An 18,622-nucleotide genomic window follows, 5' to 3' on the forward strand; every position below is an offset into this window, starting at 1 on the left:
GGTTGTTTCCTCGGAAAGTGTACCGTATGCTCATTACCATTAACATGAAAAGTGACATTGCCTTTGTTGCAATCAATAACAGCCCCTGCAGTATTCAAAAAAGGTCTTCAAAGAATAATACACATACTATCGTCCTCAGGAATATCAAGGATGACAAAGTCCGTTAAAATAGTAACGTTTGCAACCACAACAGGCACATCCTCACAAATACCGACAGGTATAGCAGTTGATTTATCAGCCATTTGCAAAGATATTTCAGTAGGTGTCAACTTATTCAAATCAAGTCTACGATATAAAGAGAGAGGCATAACACTAACACCAGCTCCAAGATCACATAAAGCAGTTTTAACATAGTTTCTTTTAATGGAGCATGGTATAGTGGATACTCCTGGATCTCCAAGTTTCTTAGGTATTCCACCCTTAAAAGTGTAATTAGCAAGCATGGTGGAAATTTCAGCTTCCGGTATCTTCCTTTTATTTGTGACAATTTCTTTCATATACTTAGCATAAGGATTCATTTTGAGCATATCAGTTAATCGCATACGCAAAAAGATAGGTCTAATCATTTCAGCAAAGCGCTCAAAATCCTCATCATCTTTTTTCTTGGATGGTTTGGGAGGAAAAGGCATGGGTTTCTGAACCCATGGTTCTCTTTCTTTACCATCTTTCCTAGCAACAAAGTCTCTCTTATCATAACATTGATTCTTTGATTGTGGGTTATCAAGATCAACAGCAGGTTCAATTTCTACATCATTGTTGCTAGGTTGAGCATCATCATGAACATTATCATTAACATTTTCACTAGGTTCATGTTCATTACCAGATTGTGTTTCAGCATCAGAAATAGAAATATCATTTGGATTCTCAGGTGTTCAGCAATAGGTTCACTAGAAGCATGCAAAGTCCTATCATTTTTCTTTTTCTTCTTTTTAGAAGGACTAGGTGCATAAATATTATTTCTTTGAGAATCTTGCTCAATTCTCTTAGGGTGGCCTTCAGGATACAAAGGTTCCTGAGTCATTTTACCAGTTCTAGTAGCCACTCTAACAACAAAATCATTATTCTTAATATTTAATTCATTGAGCAAATCATTTTGAGCCTTAAGTACTTGTTCTACTTGAGTGGTAACCATAGAAGCATGTTTACTAAGAGTTTAAGTTCACCTCTAACTCTAGACATATAATCACCCAAGTGCTTAATCATATAAGCATTTTGTTTTAATTGTCTACCAAAATAAGCATTGAAATCTTCTTGCTTAACCATAAAGTTATCAAACTCATCCAAGCATTGGCTAGCAAACTTAGTAGGAGGGATTTCAGCTTTATCATATCTATAGAGAGAATTTACCTTTACTACCTGTGTCGGGTCATCAAGACCATGGGTTTCTTCAATAGGTAATGGATTAGGATCATATATTTCTTCAACAGGCGGTAAATTAAGACCATGTATTTCTTCAATAGGAGGTAAATTCTTAACATCTTCAGCTTTAATACCCTTTTCTTTCATAGATTTCTTTGCCTCTTGCATATCTTCAGGACTGAGAAATAGAACACCTCTTTTCTTCGGAATAGGCTCAGGAATTGGCTCAGGAGGTGTCCAATTATTTTCATTTGTCAACATATTATTCAATAGAATTTCAGCTTCATCCGGTGTTCTTTCCCTGAAAACAGAGCCAGCACAACTATCCAGGTAATCTCTGGAAGCATCGGTTAGTCCATTATAAAAGATATCAAGTATTTCATTTTTCTTAAGAGGATGATCACGCAAAGCATTAAGTAATTGGAGAAGCCTCCCCCAAGCTTGTGGGAGACTCTCTTCTTCAATTTGCACAAAATTATATATATCCCTTAAAGCAGCTTGTTCCTTATGAGCGGGGAAATATTTAGCAGAGAAGTAATAAATCATATCCTGGGGACTACGCACACAACCAGGATCAAGAGAATTAAACCATATCTTAGCATCACCCTTTAATGAGAACGGAAATATTTTAAGGATATAAAGGTAGCGAGATTTCTCATCATTAGTGAACAGGGTGGCTATATCATTTAATTTAGTAAGATGTGCCACAACAGTTTCAGATTCATAGCCATGAAAAGGATCAGATTCAACCAAAGTAATTATATCAGGATCAACAGAGAATTCATAATCCTTATCAGTAACACAGATAGGTGAAGTAGTAAAAGAAGGATCAGGTTTCATTCTAGCATTAAGAGATTGCTGCTTCCATTTAGCTAATAATTTCTTAACATCATATCTATCTTTGCAGGCAAAAATTTCGTTAGCAACTGCTTCATCCATAACATAGCCCTCAGGTACAACAGGCAATTCATATTTATTAGGGGAAGAGTCTTCATCATCACTTTCATCAATATTATCAATAATTTCATTCTCTCTAGCCCTAGCAAGTTGTTCATCAAGAAATTCACCAAGTGGCACAGTAGTATCAAGCATAGAAGTAGTTTCATCATAAGTATCATGCATAGCAGAAGTGGCATCATCAATAACATGCGACATATCAGAACGAATAGCAGAAGCAGGTTTAGGTGTCGCAAGCTTACTCAAAACAGAAGGTGAATCAAGTGCAGAGCTAGATGGCAGTTCCTTACCTCCCCTCGTAGTTGAGGGATAAATTGTTGTCTTAGCGTCTTTCAAGTTCTTCATAGTGACCAGCAGATATAAATCCCAAGTGACTAAAAGAATAGAGCTATGCTCCCCGGCAACGGCGCCGGAAAATAGTCTTGATAACCCACAAGTATAGGGGATCGCAACAGTTTTCGAGGGTAGAGTATTCAACCCAAATTTATTGATTCGACACAAGGGGAGCCAAAGAATATTCTCAAGTATTAGCAGTTGAGTTGTCAATTCAACCACACCTGGATAACTTAGTATCTGCAGCAATAGTGTTTAGTAGCAAAGTAGTATGATAGCAACGGAAACGGTAACAAAAGTAACAGTAGCAAAAGTAATATTTTGGGTGTTTTGTAGTGATTGTAACAGTAGCAACGGAAAAGTAAATAAGCGAAGAACAATATATGAAAAGCTCGTAGGCATTGGATCGGTGATGGAGAATTATGCCGGATGCGGTTCATCATGTAACAATCATAACATAGGGTGACACAGAACTAGCTCCAATTCATCAATGTAATGTAGGCATGTATTCCGAATATAGTCATACGTGCTTATGAAAAAGAACTTGCATGACATCTTTTGTCCTACCCTCCCGTGGCAGCGGGGTCCTAATGGAAACTAAGGGATATTAAGGCCTCCTTTTAAAGAGTTCCGGAACAAAGCATTAGCACATAGTGAATACATGAACTCCTCAAACTGTGGTCATCACCGGGAGTGGTCCCGATTATTGTCACTTCGGGGTTGCCGGATCATAACACATAGTAGGTGACTATAGACTTGCAACATAGGATCAAGAACTCATATATATTCATGAAAACATAATAGGTTCAGATCTAAAATCATGGCACTCGGGCCCTAGTGACAAGCATTAAGCATAGCAAAGTCATAGCAACATCAATCTCAGAACATAGTGGATACGAGGGATCAAACCCTAACAAAAGTAACTCGATTACATGATAGATCTCATCCAACCCATCACCGTCCAGCAAGCCTACGATGGAATTACTCATGCACGACGGTGAGCATCATGAAATTGGTGATGGAGGATGGTTGATGATGACGACGGCGGCGGATTCCCCTCTCCGGAGCCCCGAATGGACTCCAGATCAGCCCTCCCGAGAGGTTTTAGGGCTTGGCGGCGGCTATGTATCGTAAAACGTGATGAATCCTTCTCCTTGATTTTTTCTCCCCGAAAGTGAATATATGGAGTTGGAGTTGAGGTAGGTGGAGCGTCAGGGGGCCGACGAGGTAGGGGGGCGCGCCCTGGGGGGGGGCAGGCGCGCCCCCCACCCTCGTGGACAGGGTGTGGGCCCCCTGACATGGATTTTTCTTCCAGTATTTTTCTTATTTTCCAAATAGATGTTCCATGGAGTTTCAGGTCATTCTGAGAACTTTTGTTTCTGCACATAAATAACACCATGGAAAGTCTGCTGATAACAACGTCAGTCCGGGTTAGTTCCATTCAAATCATGCAAGTTAGAGTCCAAAACAAGGGCAAAAGTATTTGGAAAAGTAGATACGACGGAGACGTATCAGGGACACTTCCCTCCGGGAGGGGGAAATCATCGCCATCGTCATCACCAACGCTCCTCTCATCGGGAGAGGGCAATCTCCATCAACATCTTCACTAGCACCATCTCCTCTCAAACCCTAGTTCATCTCTTGTAGCCAATTCTTGTCTCTAAGTCTGGGATTGGTACCTGTAGGTTGCTAGTAGTGTTGATTACTCCTTGTAGTTGATGTTAGTTGGTTTATTTGGTGGAAGATCATATGTTCAGATCCTATATGCATATTAATACTCCTCTGATTATGAACATGAATATGCTTTGTGAGTAGTTACGTTTGTTCCTGAGGAGATGGGAGAAGTCTTGCTATTAGTAGTCATGTGAATTTGGTATTCGTTCGATATTTTGATGAGATGTATGTTGTCTCTCCTCTAGTGGTGTTATGTGAACGTCGAATACATGACACTTCACCATTATTTGGGCCTAGAGGAAGGCATTGGGAAGTAATAAGTAGATGATGGGTTGCTAGAGTGACAGAAGCTTAAACCCTAGTTTATGCGTTGCTTCGTAAGGGGCTGATTTGGATCCATATGTTTCATGCTATGGTTAGGTTTACCTTAATACTTTTGTTGTAGTTGCGGATGCTTGCAATAGAGGTTAATCATAAGTGGGATGCTTGTCCAAGTAAGGGCAGCACCCAAGCACCGGTCCACCCACATATCAAATTATCAAAGTACCGAACGCGAATCATATGAACGTGATGAAAACTAGCTTGACGATAATTCCCATGTGTCCTCGGGAGCGCTTTGCTCTATATAAGAGTTTGTCCAGGCTTGTCCTTTGCTACAAAAAGGATTGGGCCACCTTGCTGCACTTTATTTACTTTTGTTACTTGTTGCTCGTTACAAATTATCCTATCACAAACCTATCTGTTACCTATAATTTGAGTGCTTGCAGAGAATACCTTGCCGAAAACCGCTTATCATTTCCTTCTGCTCCTCGTTGGGTTCGACACTCTTAGTTATCGAAAGGACTACGATAGATCCCCTATACTTGTGGGTCATCAAGACTCTTTTCTGGCGCCGTTGCCGGGGAGTGAAGCGCCTTTGGTGGAATTGGAAGAAAATTTATATAGTGTGCTGAAATTTACTGTCACTTGTTACTATGGAAAGTAATCCTCTGAGGGCCTTGTTCGGGGTATCTTCACCCCGACCAGTAGAGCAAAGAGTTGCTCCTCAACCTACTGAACCTACTGAAAATGAAAATGTCTACTTTGAAATTCCTTCGGGTATGTTAGAAAAACTGCTAGCTAATCCTTTTGCAGGAGATGGAACAATGCATCCTGATGAGCACCTAATCTATGTGGATGAAGTTTGTGGATTATTTAAGCTTGCAGGTACACCCGATGATGGTATTAAGAAGAAGGTCTTCCCTTTATCTTTGAAGGGAGATGCATTGACATGGTATAGGCTATGTGATGATACGGGGTCATGGAACTACAAACGATTGAAATTGGAATTTCATCAGAAGTTTTATCCTATGCATCTTGTTCATCGTGATCGCAATTATATATATAATTTTTGGCCTCGCGAAGGAGAAAGCATCGCTCAATCTTGGGGGAGGCTTAAATCAATGTTATATTCATGCCCCAATCATGAGCTCTCAAGAGAAATGATTATTCAAAAATTTTATGCTCGGCTTTCTGATAACAATCGCACCATGCTCGATACTTCTTGTGCTGGCTCTTTTATGATGAAGACTATTGAATTCAAATGGGATTTATTGGAAAGAATTAAACGCAACTCTGAAGATTGGGATCTCGACGAAGGTAAGGAGTCAGGTATGACACCTAAGTTTGATTGTGTTAAATCTTTTATGGATACCGATGTTTTCCGTAAATTTAGCACTAAATATGGACTTGACTCTGAGATAGTAGCTTCTTTCTATGAATCTTTTGCTGCTCATGTTGATCTCCCTAAGGAGAAGTGGTTTAAATATCATCCCCCCCATAGAAGTAAAAGTAGTTGCACCTATTAAAGTTGAAGAAAAGACTATCACTTATAATGATCCTATTGTTCCTACTACTTATGTTGAGAAACAACCTTTCCTTGTTAGAATAAAGGATCATGCTAAAGCTTCAACTGTGGTTCGTAAAAGCAATATTAGAACCTATATACCTCCTGAGCAAGTTAAAGTTGAACCTAATATTGCTATAGTTAAAGATCTCTTGTCTGATAATATTGATGGGCATGTTATTCATTTCCGTGATGAAACTGCTTGAATTGCTAAACCTTGTGCTAAAGATAAACATAGACCTGTGGTAGGCATGCCTGTTATTTCTATTAAAATAGGAGATCATTGTTATCATGGCTTATGTGACATGGGTGCTAGTGCTAGTGCAATACCTATTGACTTATACAAAGAAATTATGCATGATATTGCACCTACTGAGTTAGAAGATATTGATGTCACAATTAAACTTGCCAATAGGGATACTATTTTACCCATGGGAATTGTTAGAGATGTTGAAGTCTTGTGTGGGAAAACTAAATATCCTGCTGATTTTCTTGTTCTTGGTTCCCCACAAGATAGCTTTTGTCCCATTATTTTTGGTAGACCCTTCTTGAACACTGTTAATGCTAAGATAGACTGCGAAAAGGATGTTGTTACTATTGGTTTGGGTGATATGTCTCATGAGTTTAATTTCTCTAAATTTAGTAGACAACACCGTGAAGAGGAATTGCCTAGTAAGGATGAAATAATTGGTCTTGCTTCTATTGCCGTACCTCCTAGTGATCCTTTAGAACAATATTTGCTAGACCATGAAAATGATATGTTTATGAATGAAAGAAGGGAAATAGATGAAGTATTCTTTAAACAGGAACCTATCCTGAAACACAATTTGCCTGTTGAAATCCTAGGGGATCCTCCTCCACCCAAGGGTGATCCCGTGTTTGAGCTTAAACCATTGCCTGATACTCTTAAATATGCTTATCTTGATGAAAAGAAGATATATCCTGTTATTATTGGTGCTAACCTTTCAGAGCATGAAGAAGAGAGATTATTGAAAACTCTGAAGAAGCACCGTGCTGCTATTGGATATACTCTTGATGATCTTAAGGGCATTAGTCCCACTCTATGCCAACACAAAATAAATTTGGAGAAAGATGCCAAACCAGTTCGTGATCACCAACGACGGCTGAATCCTAAGATGAAAGAAGTGGTAAGAAAGGAAATACTAAAGCTCCTTGATGCAGGTATAATTTATCCCGTTGCTGATAGTCAGTGGGTAAGTCCTATCCATTGTGTCCCTAAGAAGGGAGGTATTACTGTTGTTCCTAATGATAAAGATGAATTGATTCTGCAAAGAATTATTACAGGTTATAGGATGGTAATTGATTTCCGCAAATTAAATAAGGCTACTAAAGAGATCATTACCCTTACCTTTTATTGATCAAATGCTAGAAAGATTATCAAAACATACACATTTTTTCTTTCTAGATGGTTATTCTGGTTTCTCTCAAATACCTGTGTCAGCCGATGATCAATCAAAGACCACTTTTACCTGCCCTTTCGGTACTTTCGCTTATAGACATATGCCTTTTGGTTTATCTAATGCATCTGCTACCTTTCGAAGATGCACGATGGCTATATTCTCTGACTTTTGTGAAAAGATTTGTGAGGTTTTCATGGACGATTTCTCCGTTTGTGGATCCTCTTTTGATGATTGCTTGAGCAACCTTGATCGAGTTTTGCAGAGATGTGAAGAAACTAATCTTGTCTTGAATTGGGAAAAGTGCCACTTTATGGTTAATGAAGGTATTGTCTTGGGGCATAAAGTTTCTGAAAGAGGTATTGAAGTTGATAAAGCCAAGGTTGATGCTATTGAAAAGATGCCATGTCCCAAGGACATCAAAGGTATAAGAAGTTTCCTTGGTCACGCCGGTTTTTATAGGAGGTTCATTAAGGACTTCTCAAAAATTTCTCGGCCTCTGACTAATTTATTACAAAAAGATATACCATTTGTCTTTGATGATGATTGTGTAGAAGCATTTGAAATACTTAAGAAAGCATTGATCTCTGCACCTATTGTTCAGCCACCTGATTGGAATTTACCCTTTGAAATTATGTGTGATGCTAGTGATTATGCTGTAGGTGCTGTTCTAGGGCAAAGAGTTGATAAGAAATTAAATGTTATCCAATATGCTAGCAAAACTCTAGACAATGCTCAAAGAAATTATGCTACTACTGAAAAAGAATTCTTAGCAGTTGTATTTGCTTGTGATAAGTTCAGACCTTATATTGTTGATTCTAAAGTAACTATTCACACTGATCATGCTGCTATTAAATATCTTATGGAAAAGAAAGATGCTAAACCTAGACTTATTAGATGGGTTCTCTTATTACAAGAATTTGATTTGCATATTGTTGATAGAAAGGGAGCTGAGAACCCCGTTGCAGACAACTTGTCTAGGTTAGAAAATGTTCTTGATGACCCTGAACAATTAAATGTCATAAATGCTTCTTGTACTGCTCCATGGTATGATGATTATGCTAATTACATCGTTGCTAAATTCATACCACCTAGTTTCACATACCAGCAAAAGAAAAAGTTTTTCTATGATTTAAGACATTACTTTTGGGATGACCCACATCTTTATAAAGAAGGAGTAGATGGTGTTATTAGACGTTGTGTACCTGAGCATGAGCAGGAACAGATCCTACGCAAGTGTCACTCCGAGGCTTATGGAGGACACCACGCTGGAGACAGAACTGCACATAAGGTATTGCAATCCGGTTTTTATTGGCCTACTCTCTTCAAGGATGCCCGTAAGTTTGTCTTGTCTTGTGATGAATGTCAAAGAATTGGTAATATTAGTAGACGTCAAGAAATGCCTATGAATTATTCACTTGTTATTGAACCATTTGATGTTTGGGGCTTTGATTATATGGGACCTTTTCCTGCCTCTAATGGATACACACATATTTTAGTTGCTGTTGATTACGTTACTAAGTGGGTAGAAGCTATTCCAACTAGTAGTGCTGATCATAACACTTCTATTAAGATGCTTAAAGAAGTTATTTTTCCGAGGTTTGGAGTCCCTAGATATTTAATGACTGATGGTGGTTCACATTTTATTCATGGTGCTTTCCGTAAAATGCTTGCTAAATATGATGTTAATCATAGAATTGCATCTCCTTATCACCCGCAGTCTAGTGGTCAAGTAGAATTGAGTAATAGAGAGCTCAAATTAATTTTGCAAAAGACTGTTAATAGATCTAGAAAGAATTGGTCCAAGAAACTTGATGATGCATTATGGGCCTATAGAACTGCATATAAAAATCCTATGGGTATGTCTCCGTATAAAATGGTTTATGGAAAAGCATGTCACTTACCTCTCGAACTAGAACATAAGGCTTATTGGGCTATTAAAGAGCTCAATTATGATTTCAAACTTGCCGGTGAGAAGAGGTTATTTGACATTAGCTCACTTGATGAATGGAGAACCCAAGCCTATGAGAATGCCAAGTTGTTTAAAGAAAAAGTTAAAAGATGGCATGACAAAAGAATACAAAAGCGTGAGTTTAATGTAGGTGATTATGTATTGCTATACAACTCTCGTTTAAGATTTTTTGCAGGAAAACTTCTATCTAAATGGGAAGGCCCTTATGTTATCGAGGAGGTCTATCGTTCCGATGCCATAAAAATCAACAACTTCGAAGGCACAAATCCGAAGGTGGTCAACGGTCAAAGAATCAAACATTATATCTCAGGTAATCCATAAATGTTGAAACCAATGTTATTGAAACCGTAACCCCGGAGGAATACATAAGGGACACTTTCCAGAACGTTTCAGACTCCGAAAAGGAATAGGTATGTGGTACGGTAAGTAAACCGACTCCAAAACAGTTCTAAAGGCAATTTTTCTCCGTTTTGGAATATTTAGAAAAATAGAAAAATAAGAAGCAATCCGGGAAGGACACGAGGGCTCCACGAGGGTGGAGGGCGCGCCCTACCCCCCTGGGCGCGCCCCCTGCCTCGTGGGCACCTCGTGCGCTCTCCGGACTCCGTTTTCTTGCACGTTACGTATTTTGGTCGGTAAAAATTCATTATATAATCTCCCGAAGGTTTTGACCTCCGTATCATGCAAATATCTCCTGTCTTTGTTTCGAGCTGTCCTGCTGCAGATTAGAGCAACATGTCTTCCTAGGATTCGGAAGGAGAAAGCTATGTGGCTGATCACCTTGCAGATCCTAAGGTCTATGGGGATGTGGAGCATTGTGGTTGGACTACGGAAGAAGAAGAGGACTATGAGCCCAAGAGAAAGGAGGAGACGAGCTCAGATGAAGATGAAGTCCCATTACCTCAACCTGGGGACATGCATGTGGAGTTCAAAAAGTCAAGCCTCCCTGATAGAGCAAAGAAATTTAAGATCGAGTTTATCCCTTTTCGTCTCTTGCAGGAAAACAAGCAGGAATTATGCAAAAAAAAATATTAAGCCTGGAGCAGGAGAGTGATGACTTGAGGGATCAAAATTCTGTCCTCAAGTGCAAATTAAGGAAGAAGACTACGCCATCAACTAAACCATCTTCTTCTTCTTCAACAAAGGAGACATAATCACAAGGGTATGGGCACTCCCCTTGGCAACTGCCAAGCTTGGGGGAGATGCCCCGGTATCGTATCACCACCACATCTCCTATCTTTACCGTTTTTCTTAGTTCGATCCTATTAGTAGTATCTTGATCTAGTAGAATAAAGTTTTGGTATGATCTAGTTTTGAGTTTTGCTTTATGATCCCTCTATGTAATCGAGTCCGTGAGCTATATACATAATAAAGATTAGTGTTGAGTCAAGGGCTTGATATCTTGCTATGATCTTGAGTGAATAAAAGAAAAGAGAAAAGAATAAAAAGAAATAATAAGAAGAGATAATATTGATCTCATGGAGAGTAATGACTTCACATAGAAAGAGTATGATGATTAAAAATTGTTGAGAGTTGACAAACATAGCCTTGGTCATCGTTGCAATTAATAGGAAGTAATAAAGAAAGAGAGGTTTCACATATAAATATCCTATCTTGGACATCTTTTATGATTGGGAGCACTCATTAAAATATGACATGCTAAAGAGTTGATGTTGGACAAGGAAGACAACGTAATGGGTTATGTTTTCTTATATCTGAGATAAAGTATATTGTCACGGATCATCCAACATGTTGAGCTTGCCTTTCCCCCTCATGCTAGCCAAATTCTTTGCACCAAGTAGAGATACTACTTGTGCTTCCAAAAACCCTTAAACCGGTTTTGCCATGAGAGTCCACCATACCTACCTATGGATTGAGTAAGATCCTTCAAGTAAGTTGTCATCGGTGCAAGCAATAAAAATTGCTCTCTAAATATGTATGATTGATTGGTGTGGAGGAGATAAGCTTTATACGATCTTGTGATGTGGAAGAAATAAAAGCGACGGACTGCATAATAAAGGTTCATATCACAAGTGGCAATATAAAGTGACGTTCTTTCGCATTAAGATTTTATGCATCCAACCCTGAAAGCGCATGGCAACCTCTGCTTCCCTCTGCGAAGGGCCTATCTTTTATTATCTTCTACCTTATGCAAGAGTCATGGTGATCTTCACCTATCCTTTTTACATTTTATCCTTTGGCAAGCACAGTATGTTGGAAAGATCCTGATATATATATCTAATTGGATGTGGGTTAGCATGAATTATTATTGTTGACATTACCCTTGAGGTAAAAGGTTGGGAGGCGAAAATATAAGCCCCTATCTTTCTTTGTGTCCGATTAAAACTCCGTAACCACAAGTATTGCGTGAGTGTTAGCAATTATGAAAGACTAAATGATAGTTGAGTATCTGGACTTGCTAGAAAGCTCTGACATAGACTCTTTCTGATGTTATGATAAATTGCAATTGCTTCAATGACTGAGATTATAGTTTGTTAGTTCTCAATAAAGTTTCTGATTCATACTTTGCATTGTGAATAGATTATTACTTGAGCATAAGAGATCATATGACAATATCCATATATGTTGCTGTTATGAGAATAATCATGATGCCCTCATGTCCGTATTTTATTTTATCGACACCTCTACCTCTAAACATGTGGACATATTTATTGTTATCGGCTTCCGCTTGAGGACAAGCGAGGTCTAAGCTTGGGGGACTTGATACGTCCATTTTGCATCATGCTTTTATATCGATATTTATTGCATTATGGGCTGTTATTATACATTATGTCACAATACTTATGCCTATTCTCTTATTTTACAAGGTTTACATAAGGAGGGGGAATGCCGGCAGCTGGAATTCTGGGCTGGAAAAGGAGCAAATATTAGAGACCTATTCTGCACAACTCCAAAAGTCCTGAAACTCCACGAAATTTATTTTTGGAAATAATAAAAAATAATGAGTGGAAGAAATACATCAAGGGGGCCTCCACCTGTCCACGAGGGTGGGGGGCGCGCCCTACCCCCCTGGGCGCGTCCCCCTGCCTCGTGGGCCCCCTGTTGGCCCTCCAGTGCCCATCTTCTGCTATATGAAGTCTTTCGTCCGAAGAAAAATCATAAGCAAGCTTTTGGGACGAGACTCCGCCGCCACGAGGCGGAACCTTGGCGGAACCAATCTAGGGCTCCGGCAGAGCTGTTCTGCCGGGGACACTTCCCTCCGGGAGGGGGAAATCATCGCCATCGTCATCACCAACGCTCTTCTCATCGGGAGAGGGCAATCTCCATCAACATCTTCACCGGCACCATCTCCTCTCAAACCCTAGTTCATCTCTTGTATCCAATTCTTGTCTCTAAGTCTGGGATTGGTACCTGTAGGTTGCTAGTAGTGTTGATTACTCCTTGTAGTTGATGCTAGTTGGTTTATTTGGTGGAAGATCATATGTTCAGATCCTATATGCATATTAATACTCCTCTGATTATGAACATGAATATGCTTTGTGAGTAGTTACGTTTGTTCCTGAGGACATGGGAGAAGTCTTGCTATTAGTAGTCATGTGAATTTGGTATTCGTTCGATATTTTGATGAGATGTATGTTGTCTCTCCTCTAGTGGTGTTATGTGAACGTCGACTACATGACACTTCACCATTATTTGGGCCTAGAGGAAGGCATTGGGAAGTAATAAGTAGATGATGGGTTGCTAGAGTGACAGAAGCTTAAACCCTAGTTTATGCGTTGCTTCGTAAGGGGCTGATTTGGATCCATATGTTTCATGCTATGGTTAGGTTTACCTTAATACTTTTGTTGTAGTTGCGGATGCTTGCAATAGAGGTTAATCATAAGTGGGATGCTTGTCCAAGTAAGGGCAGCACCCAAGCACCGGTCCACCCACATATCAAATTATCAAAGTACCGAACGCGAATCATATGAACGTGATGAAAACTAGCTTGACGATAATTCCCATGTGTCCTCGGGAACGCTTTTCTCTATATAAGAGTTTGTCCAGGCTTGTCCTTTGCTACAAAAAGGATTGGGCCACCTTGCTGCACTTTATTTACTTTTGTTACTTGTTTCTCGTTACAAATTATCCTATCACAAAACTATCTGTTACCTATAATTTGAGTGCTTGCAGAGAATACCTTGCTGAAAACCGCTTATCATTTCCTTCTGCTCCTCGTTGGGTTCGACACTCTTACTTATCGAAAGGACTACGATAGATCCCCTATACTTGTGGGTCATCATACAACCACCTGAGGAAGTGGAGAAGTCGATGGATCCAAGTGTCCAGGCTGAGAGACCTTAGCGGTGCCTCATGGGATGAGAACACTTGCTTCATAGTTCTGGAGGCAGAGCACTACGTCGGCCATGTCGCGGTTAGCTCACAGCCCTCTTCCTTTTCATACTGTCCACCATTGCCTACTCCTAATCGCAACTAACAACACTTGTGTTTCATTCTTAGGACCACCCAAGGGACGCTGAGTTCCTCAACACACCCATACAGAACTACAACCAGATGCAGCACATCTTCTCCTTCGGGCTGGCAACTGGGAAGCATGCCATGGGCTCGGGGAGCCTCTTGGTTCTCCCATGCCAGACTTCCCTGGGATCCCGGACGTCGAGGTCCTCGATGGCCCTGACAAGCCCGCTGTGAAGCCCTTCAACACCCCGGAAGAGGAAGAGAGGAGGCCTGATGGAGGAGGAGATCAATGTCTTCTGCAGCATGACTGAGGCGGTGAAGGAGGTGGCAACAACCATCAGGGAGTGCAAGCCCCTCGACGTCCACCCTGACCTGTATGGCGCTGTCATGACCCAGGGTGGCTTTAGCGACGAGGCTCTCATGGCAGCTCTCAGCCACCTGCTTGACAACAAGGCCCAGGGTGTTGGGTTCGTTGCCATGGCCGACACTCACAGGGTGCTGTGGCTCAGGAGCTGGCTGGGCAAGCACTACTACTAGAGTAGTGCTGCCTGTGAGCGTGCATGATCCCCGACGGCGATGGCGGTGGCGACGACGACGACGATGACGATGACGACGTACATTTTGTGTAGTTAGGGCTCAAAAACTATTTGATGTATGTATATTTTGGTGAGGTGTTATATACTAATCCCTCACGCTGATGGTGAACTTGCAGTGGTAGGACGACACCCTCTTTTGGATGTGGTGGTAGGTTAACACCAAGGTAGTGCTAGGAAGAACTTGCTATGCCGTATGATCATGCATGCTTTACTTCTCTTCTGCTCCATTGTTGTTTGTGTGCTACTTTACTTGCTACTTGTGTGCTCCATTGATTTGTTGCTTCAACTCTTGCTCTTGTGCATTGCTAGGGCAAGTGGTATGCCGTGTTCATCGGTAAGGTCCCAGGGATTTGTAGTTCATGGGAAGAAGCCAGTGCACAAGTGGCATCGTATAGCAACAACACCCATAGAGGGTTCAAGACTAGGCAGGCAACAGAACAAGCTTACTCCGAGTGGGTGTGAAAGCACGGCAGCACTGTTGACAGTCGCAAGGTTGGAGGTGTCAAGGTGGATCGTCAGTTTGGGATGAAGCTGAAGAACTTCAACATCTTCGCCCAATTCATCGCCATTGCTGTGTTGTGGCGTTGGTGTGCTAGGTGTGGGTAAGCTCACCAACTAGGGTACAAGGTAAGCACAACATATATGCCGTATGCAACCAAACGCCGTGTTCATGTGCCGCTCGGGCCAATGCAGGCAACCAAACAAAGTGCACTTGGGTATTACCTAATGCAGGGACACTAAATGCAGGCAACCAAACAACTAGCAGATGACGTATTAGGGCCTGTTTTTGCTCAACCAGACTGGTTTGAGAAGTGTATGCGATGCAGCCCTGTAGCAAACGGCAACCGAACACGCCCTTGCTACCGATGTGCATGCATGCAATTTATCTTCAAACTGGACCTCGCTAAAACTATTCAAACAATTGGCGTGGTCAAAGATGCCGCGTTGGCCACCGGAGACGCGCCATTTCTGTTTGTGCCTGCCTAGCTAGTGCGGTAGTGCCTAGTAATTCACCACCAGAGAAAAACAAACCAGCTAGAGGACAAGAGTAAGCATCAGAAATTTCGCGCCAAAAATTAAGCTAAGCTAGAGCGCGCGACACCACGTCGGTCTCAGCCTCCAAGACTTCGGAGACTTCGTGCATGGTCTCTGCCTGCCCGTTTTGTCCTCTCGAACTTGTTTTACTCTGCCTAATTCGTCAAACTCTCTGTCGTTTTGCTTGGCTACTCATGTTAATTGCATGCCTCACAGGCTAGTCCACACAAAACTAATTGGGTACTAACTAAATACCTAGCCTTTTAAAAACGCGCACAGGCTATATCTAAGTCATTTGATTTATTTTTTTATGTAAGTCTACTTCGCTTAGGAAGGAAGGAGGCCATGTCGGAGCCCGAGTCAACAAACTGCGACGTCAATGGCGAGGCTAAGTCATGACCCTGCCGGAGACAAGAATGGTGATGTGAGCGGCAGCGAGCTGTGAGCCAGCTGTGACATCCTAGTCGGAGGCGAGGAAGCAGATTGACATGCACGGGTGGGGGTGCAGTGGCTTGCCTGAAATATCTAATCGTCGGGGAGGTTTAGAGGGATGGTCATTGGTGGCGGCAGTAAAGCAGTGAGGGGAGGGCGGGGTGGCAGTGGCGGACGAATCGACTAATGTCGGTTGCGTTTCAGGAGGAGGAGGAGGCTGGAGGTAGAAAACACACCACAGCAGTACAATGAAGATGCAGCTTTAAAAGAAAGTCGACTTGCACCAAAATTTCTTGGGCGAACTTACAAATAGCCAACCCCATTATAAAAAGAGTCCATGAAAATGAGCGCATTAGTTTCATGAAAACAATAGGGTACACTTTGAAATAAGAAAAAGGCGAAGTAACATCATGTAATACTTTGAAGCTAACATAAATTTTCTATCCAGAAAATGTTGCACGAATCTTAAAGCAACTATTGGATGCATGATGCATCCCATGCATGCATGGTAGAAAAATCAGACCCAGGCTCTTCGCTTTGTCAACTGTCTGTCGGTTCTGCTTGGCGTCTCTGGGCGCCTCATATGCAACTTCCGAGTAGGACAGCACAACTTCAATATTCGGACACGATGCGGTAAAAAAACAAGACGAAAACATACAAAACACGCTGTCCCGCGTGGATTTATTTTAAAAAGAATTGTTTAATGGTCAGGAAATCAGTCGGTCTCCTTCCAAGAAGAAGGATAGAGATAGAGTGGACTGACCAAACCAAACCATGCAGACCTGCACACGTCCTTGAGTTTGAATCCCCCCCCCCCTCGCTACATCCATCTCGATCGATCTCACGCGTATACTATAAAATACTCCGTTTTGTCAAAGATTTCCTCCCACTATATCTCCAGCATCAACCGCTCATAGCCATCGATCCGCCATTGCTCTCTCATTCTCCACCAGTCTCACCACCACCATTGCAACAGCTAGAAGAAGGAGCCCTTGGTGTTCTAATGGAGGAGGTGGAGGTTCCGTCCTACTTCGTGTGCCCTATCACGCTGGACGTCATGCGCGACCCCGTCACGCTCCCCACCGGCATCACCTACGACCGCCACGCCATCCACCGCTGGCTCCGCCTCGCCGCCTCCTGCCCGCTCACCAAGCTGCCCGTCGCGCCGGACTGCGAGCCCACGCCCAACCACACGCTCTGCCGCCTCATCCGCTCCTGGTGCGCCCTCCACCGCCCCGACGACGCCGTCGACCATACGATGAAGCCGGCCCCTGCCGACCGCGCCCGCCTGGCCGCGCTGGTGTCGCGGCTCGCCGACGCGAAGAACAAGAGACCGTCGCGAGTGGCCCTCGCTGCGCTCCGCGAGCTTAGGGACGTCGTGGCGGAGGGCGAGTGCGGTAGGGAACTCGTCGCCGCCGTACCCGGCTCTGCGGATGCCCTGCTCGACGTCTTCGTCTCGTCTGCGACGTCAGCGCCAGAGAACGCCGCCGCGGCACTCGACGTCATCTCCTCGCTCCGGCTCCCGGAGCGGTGCCTGGCGCGCGCCGTCGACAGGGATGGCACGGCGCTGGTCGGCGCGCTCGTCTCTACCCTGCAGGGACACTCCGGCTCCGACGCCGACGCGGCGTCCCGGGCACGCGCGGCCGTGCTCCTGGCGGACGTGACGGCGTGCATGGCGCCCAGCAGAGCGGCGTCGCTCCCGGAGAAGGTGTTCGTCGAGACTGCGCGGCTGCTCCGCGGCGACGACGGCATGGGCGCCTCGACCTCGATGGCGACCAAGGCAGCGCTGCGGGTGCTTGCAGGCGCGACCGCCCACGGGCGGAACCGAGTGAAGGCCGCGGAGGCCGGCGCGGTGGCTGTGCTCGTGGACATGCTGCTGCTCGTGAACGGCGAGAGGCGGCGAGCGTGGTGCGAGCTGGCGCTGTGCGCGCTGAACCGGCTGTGCGGGTGCGCGGAGGGCCGCGCAGCGCTGGTGGCGCACGGAGCCGGCGTGGCAGCCGTGGGGGCGTGGGTGGCCGGGGCGTCGATGGCGGCTAGCGCGAAGGCGGTGCGAGTGCTCCGATCAATCGCCCGGCACACGGCGACGGTGGCGGTGGTGCAGGAGATGGCGGCGACGGGCGCGGTGGGGAAGCTGTGCCTGGTGGCGGCGTCGGCGCCGGAGGAGGAGCGGCAGTGGTGCGACGAGAGGACGAGGGAGCGGGCACGGCAGACGCTCCGGCTGCACGCCAGGGCGTGGCGGAGCTCGCCGTGCTTGCATCCTACCCTCCAGGCCCTCTACCCTTTCTAATTGCCACACTCTTCTTTTGTAGATGAAACTAATTGGCAGCGTAATTGTAATGTTTAACATGCTAATTGCATGTAGCAGCTTTGCATGATTATTTTGTGATGCCAACTTCAGTTAAGATGTCTCTGCCTTGCTTGCTGGTGATGGTACATTCTGAAATGTTCAGTTAGGGCATCTACAGTCAGTCTGAACAATTTTGGTCCCTCAAACATCCACGGACCCGTTTGGTCACTGTACGGGCGTGTCCGCTTTAACTCC

The 18,622-nt window shown here is 43.5% G+C and overlaps 1 protein-coding gene across 1 annotated transcript; it reads left to right on the plus strand.

Moving 5' to 3' along the window:
* Positions 1-16,944: 16,944 nt before the first annotated feature.
* LOC123050690 (E3 ubiquitin-protein ligase PUB23-like) lies at positions 16,945-18,622 on the plus strand. Its single transcript, XM_044473450.1, has one exon. The coding sequence runs from the start codon at positions 17,084-17,086 to the stop codon at positions 18,365-18,367; it is 1,284 nt and encodes a 427-aa protein (XP_044329385.1). The 5' UTR covers positions 16,945-17,083; the 3' UTR covers positions 18,368-18,622.

Source organism: Triticum aestivum, chromosome 2D (genome assembly GCF_018294505.1).
Source record: "Triticum aestivum cultivar Chinese Spring chromosome 2D, IWGSC CS RefSeq v2.1, whole genome shotgun sequence".
In the NCBI taxonomy this organism is placed as follows: domain Eukaryota; kingdom Viridiplantae; phylum Streptophyta; class Magnoliopsida; order Poales; family Poaceae; genus Triticum; species Triticum aestivum.

Bases quoted from the DNA above. Each gene is read 5' to 3' on its own strand.
- LOC123050690 (XM_044473450.1), top strand. From the start codon at position 17,084: ATGGAGGAGGTGGAGGTTCCGTCCTACTTCGTGTGCCCTATCACGCTG.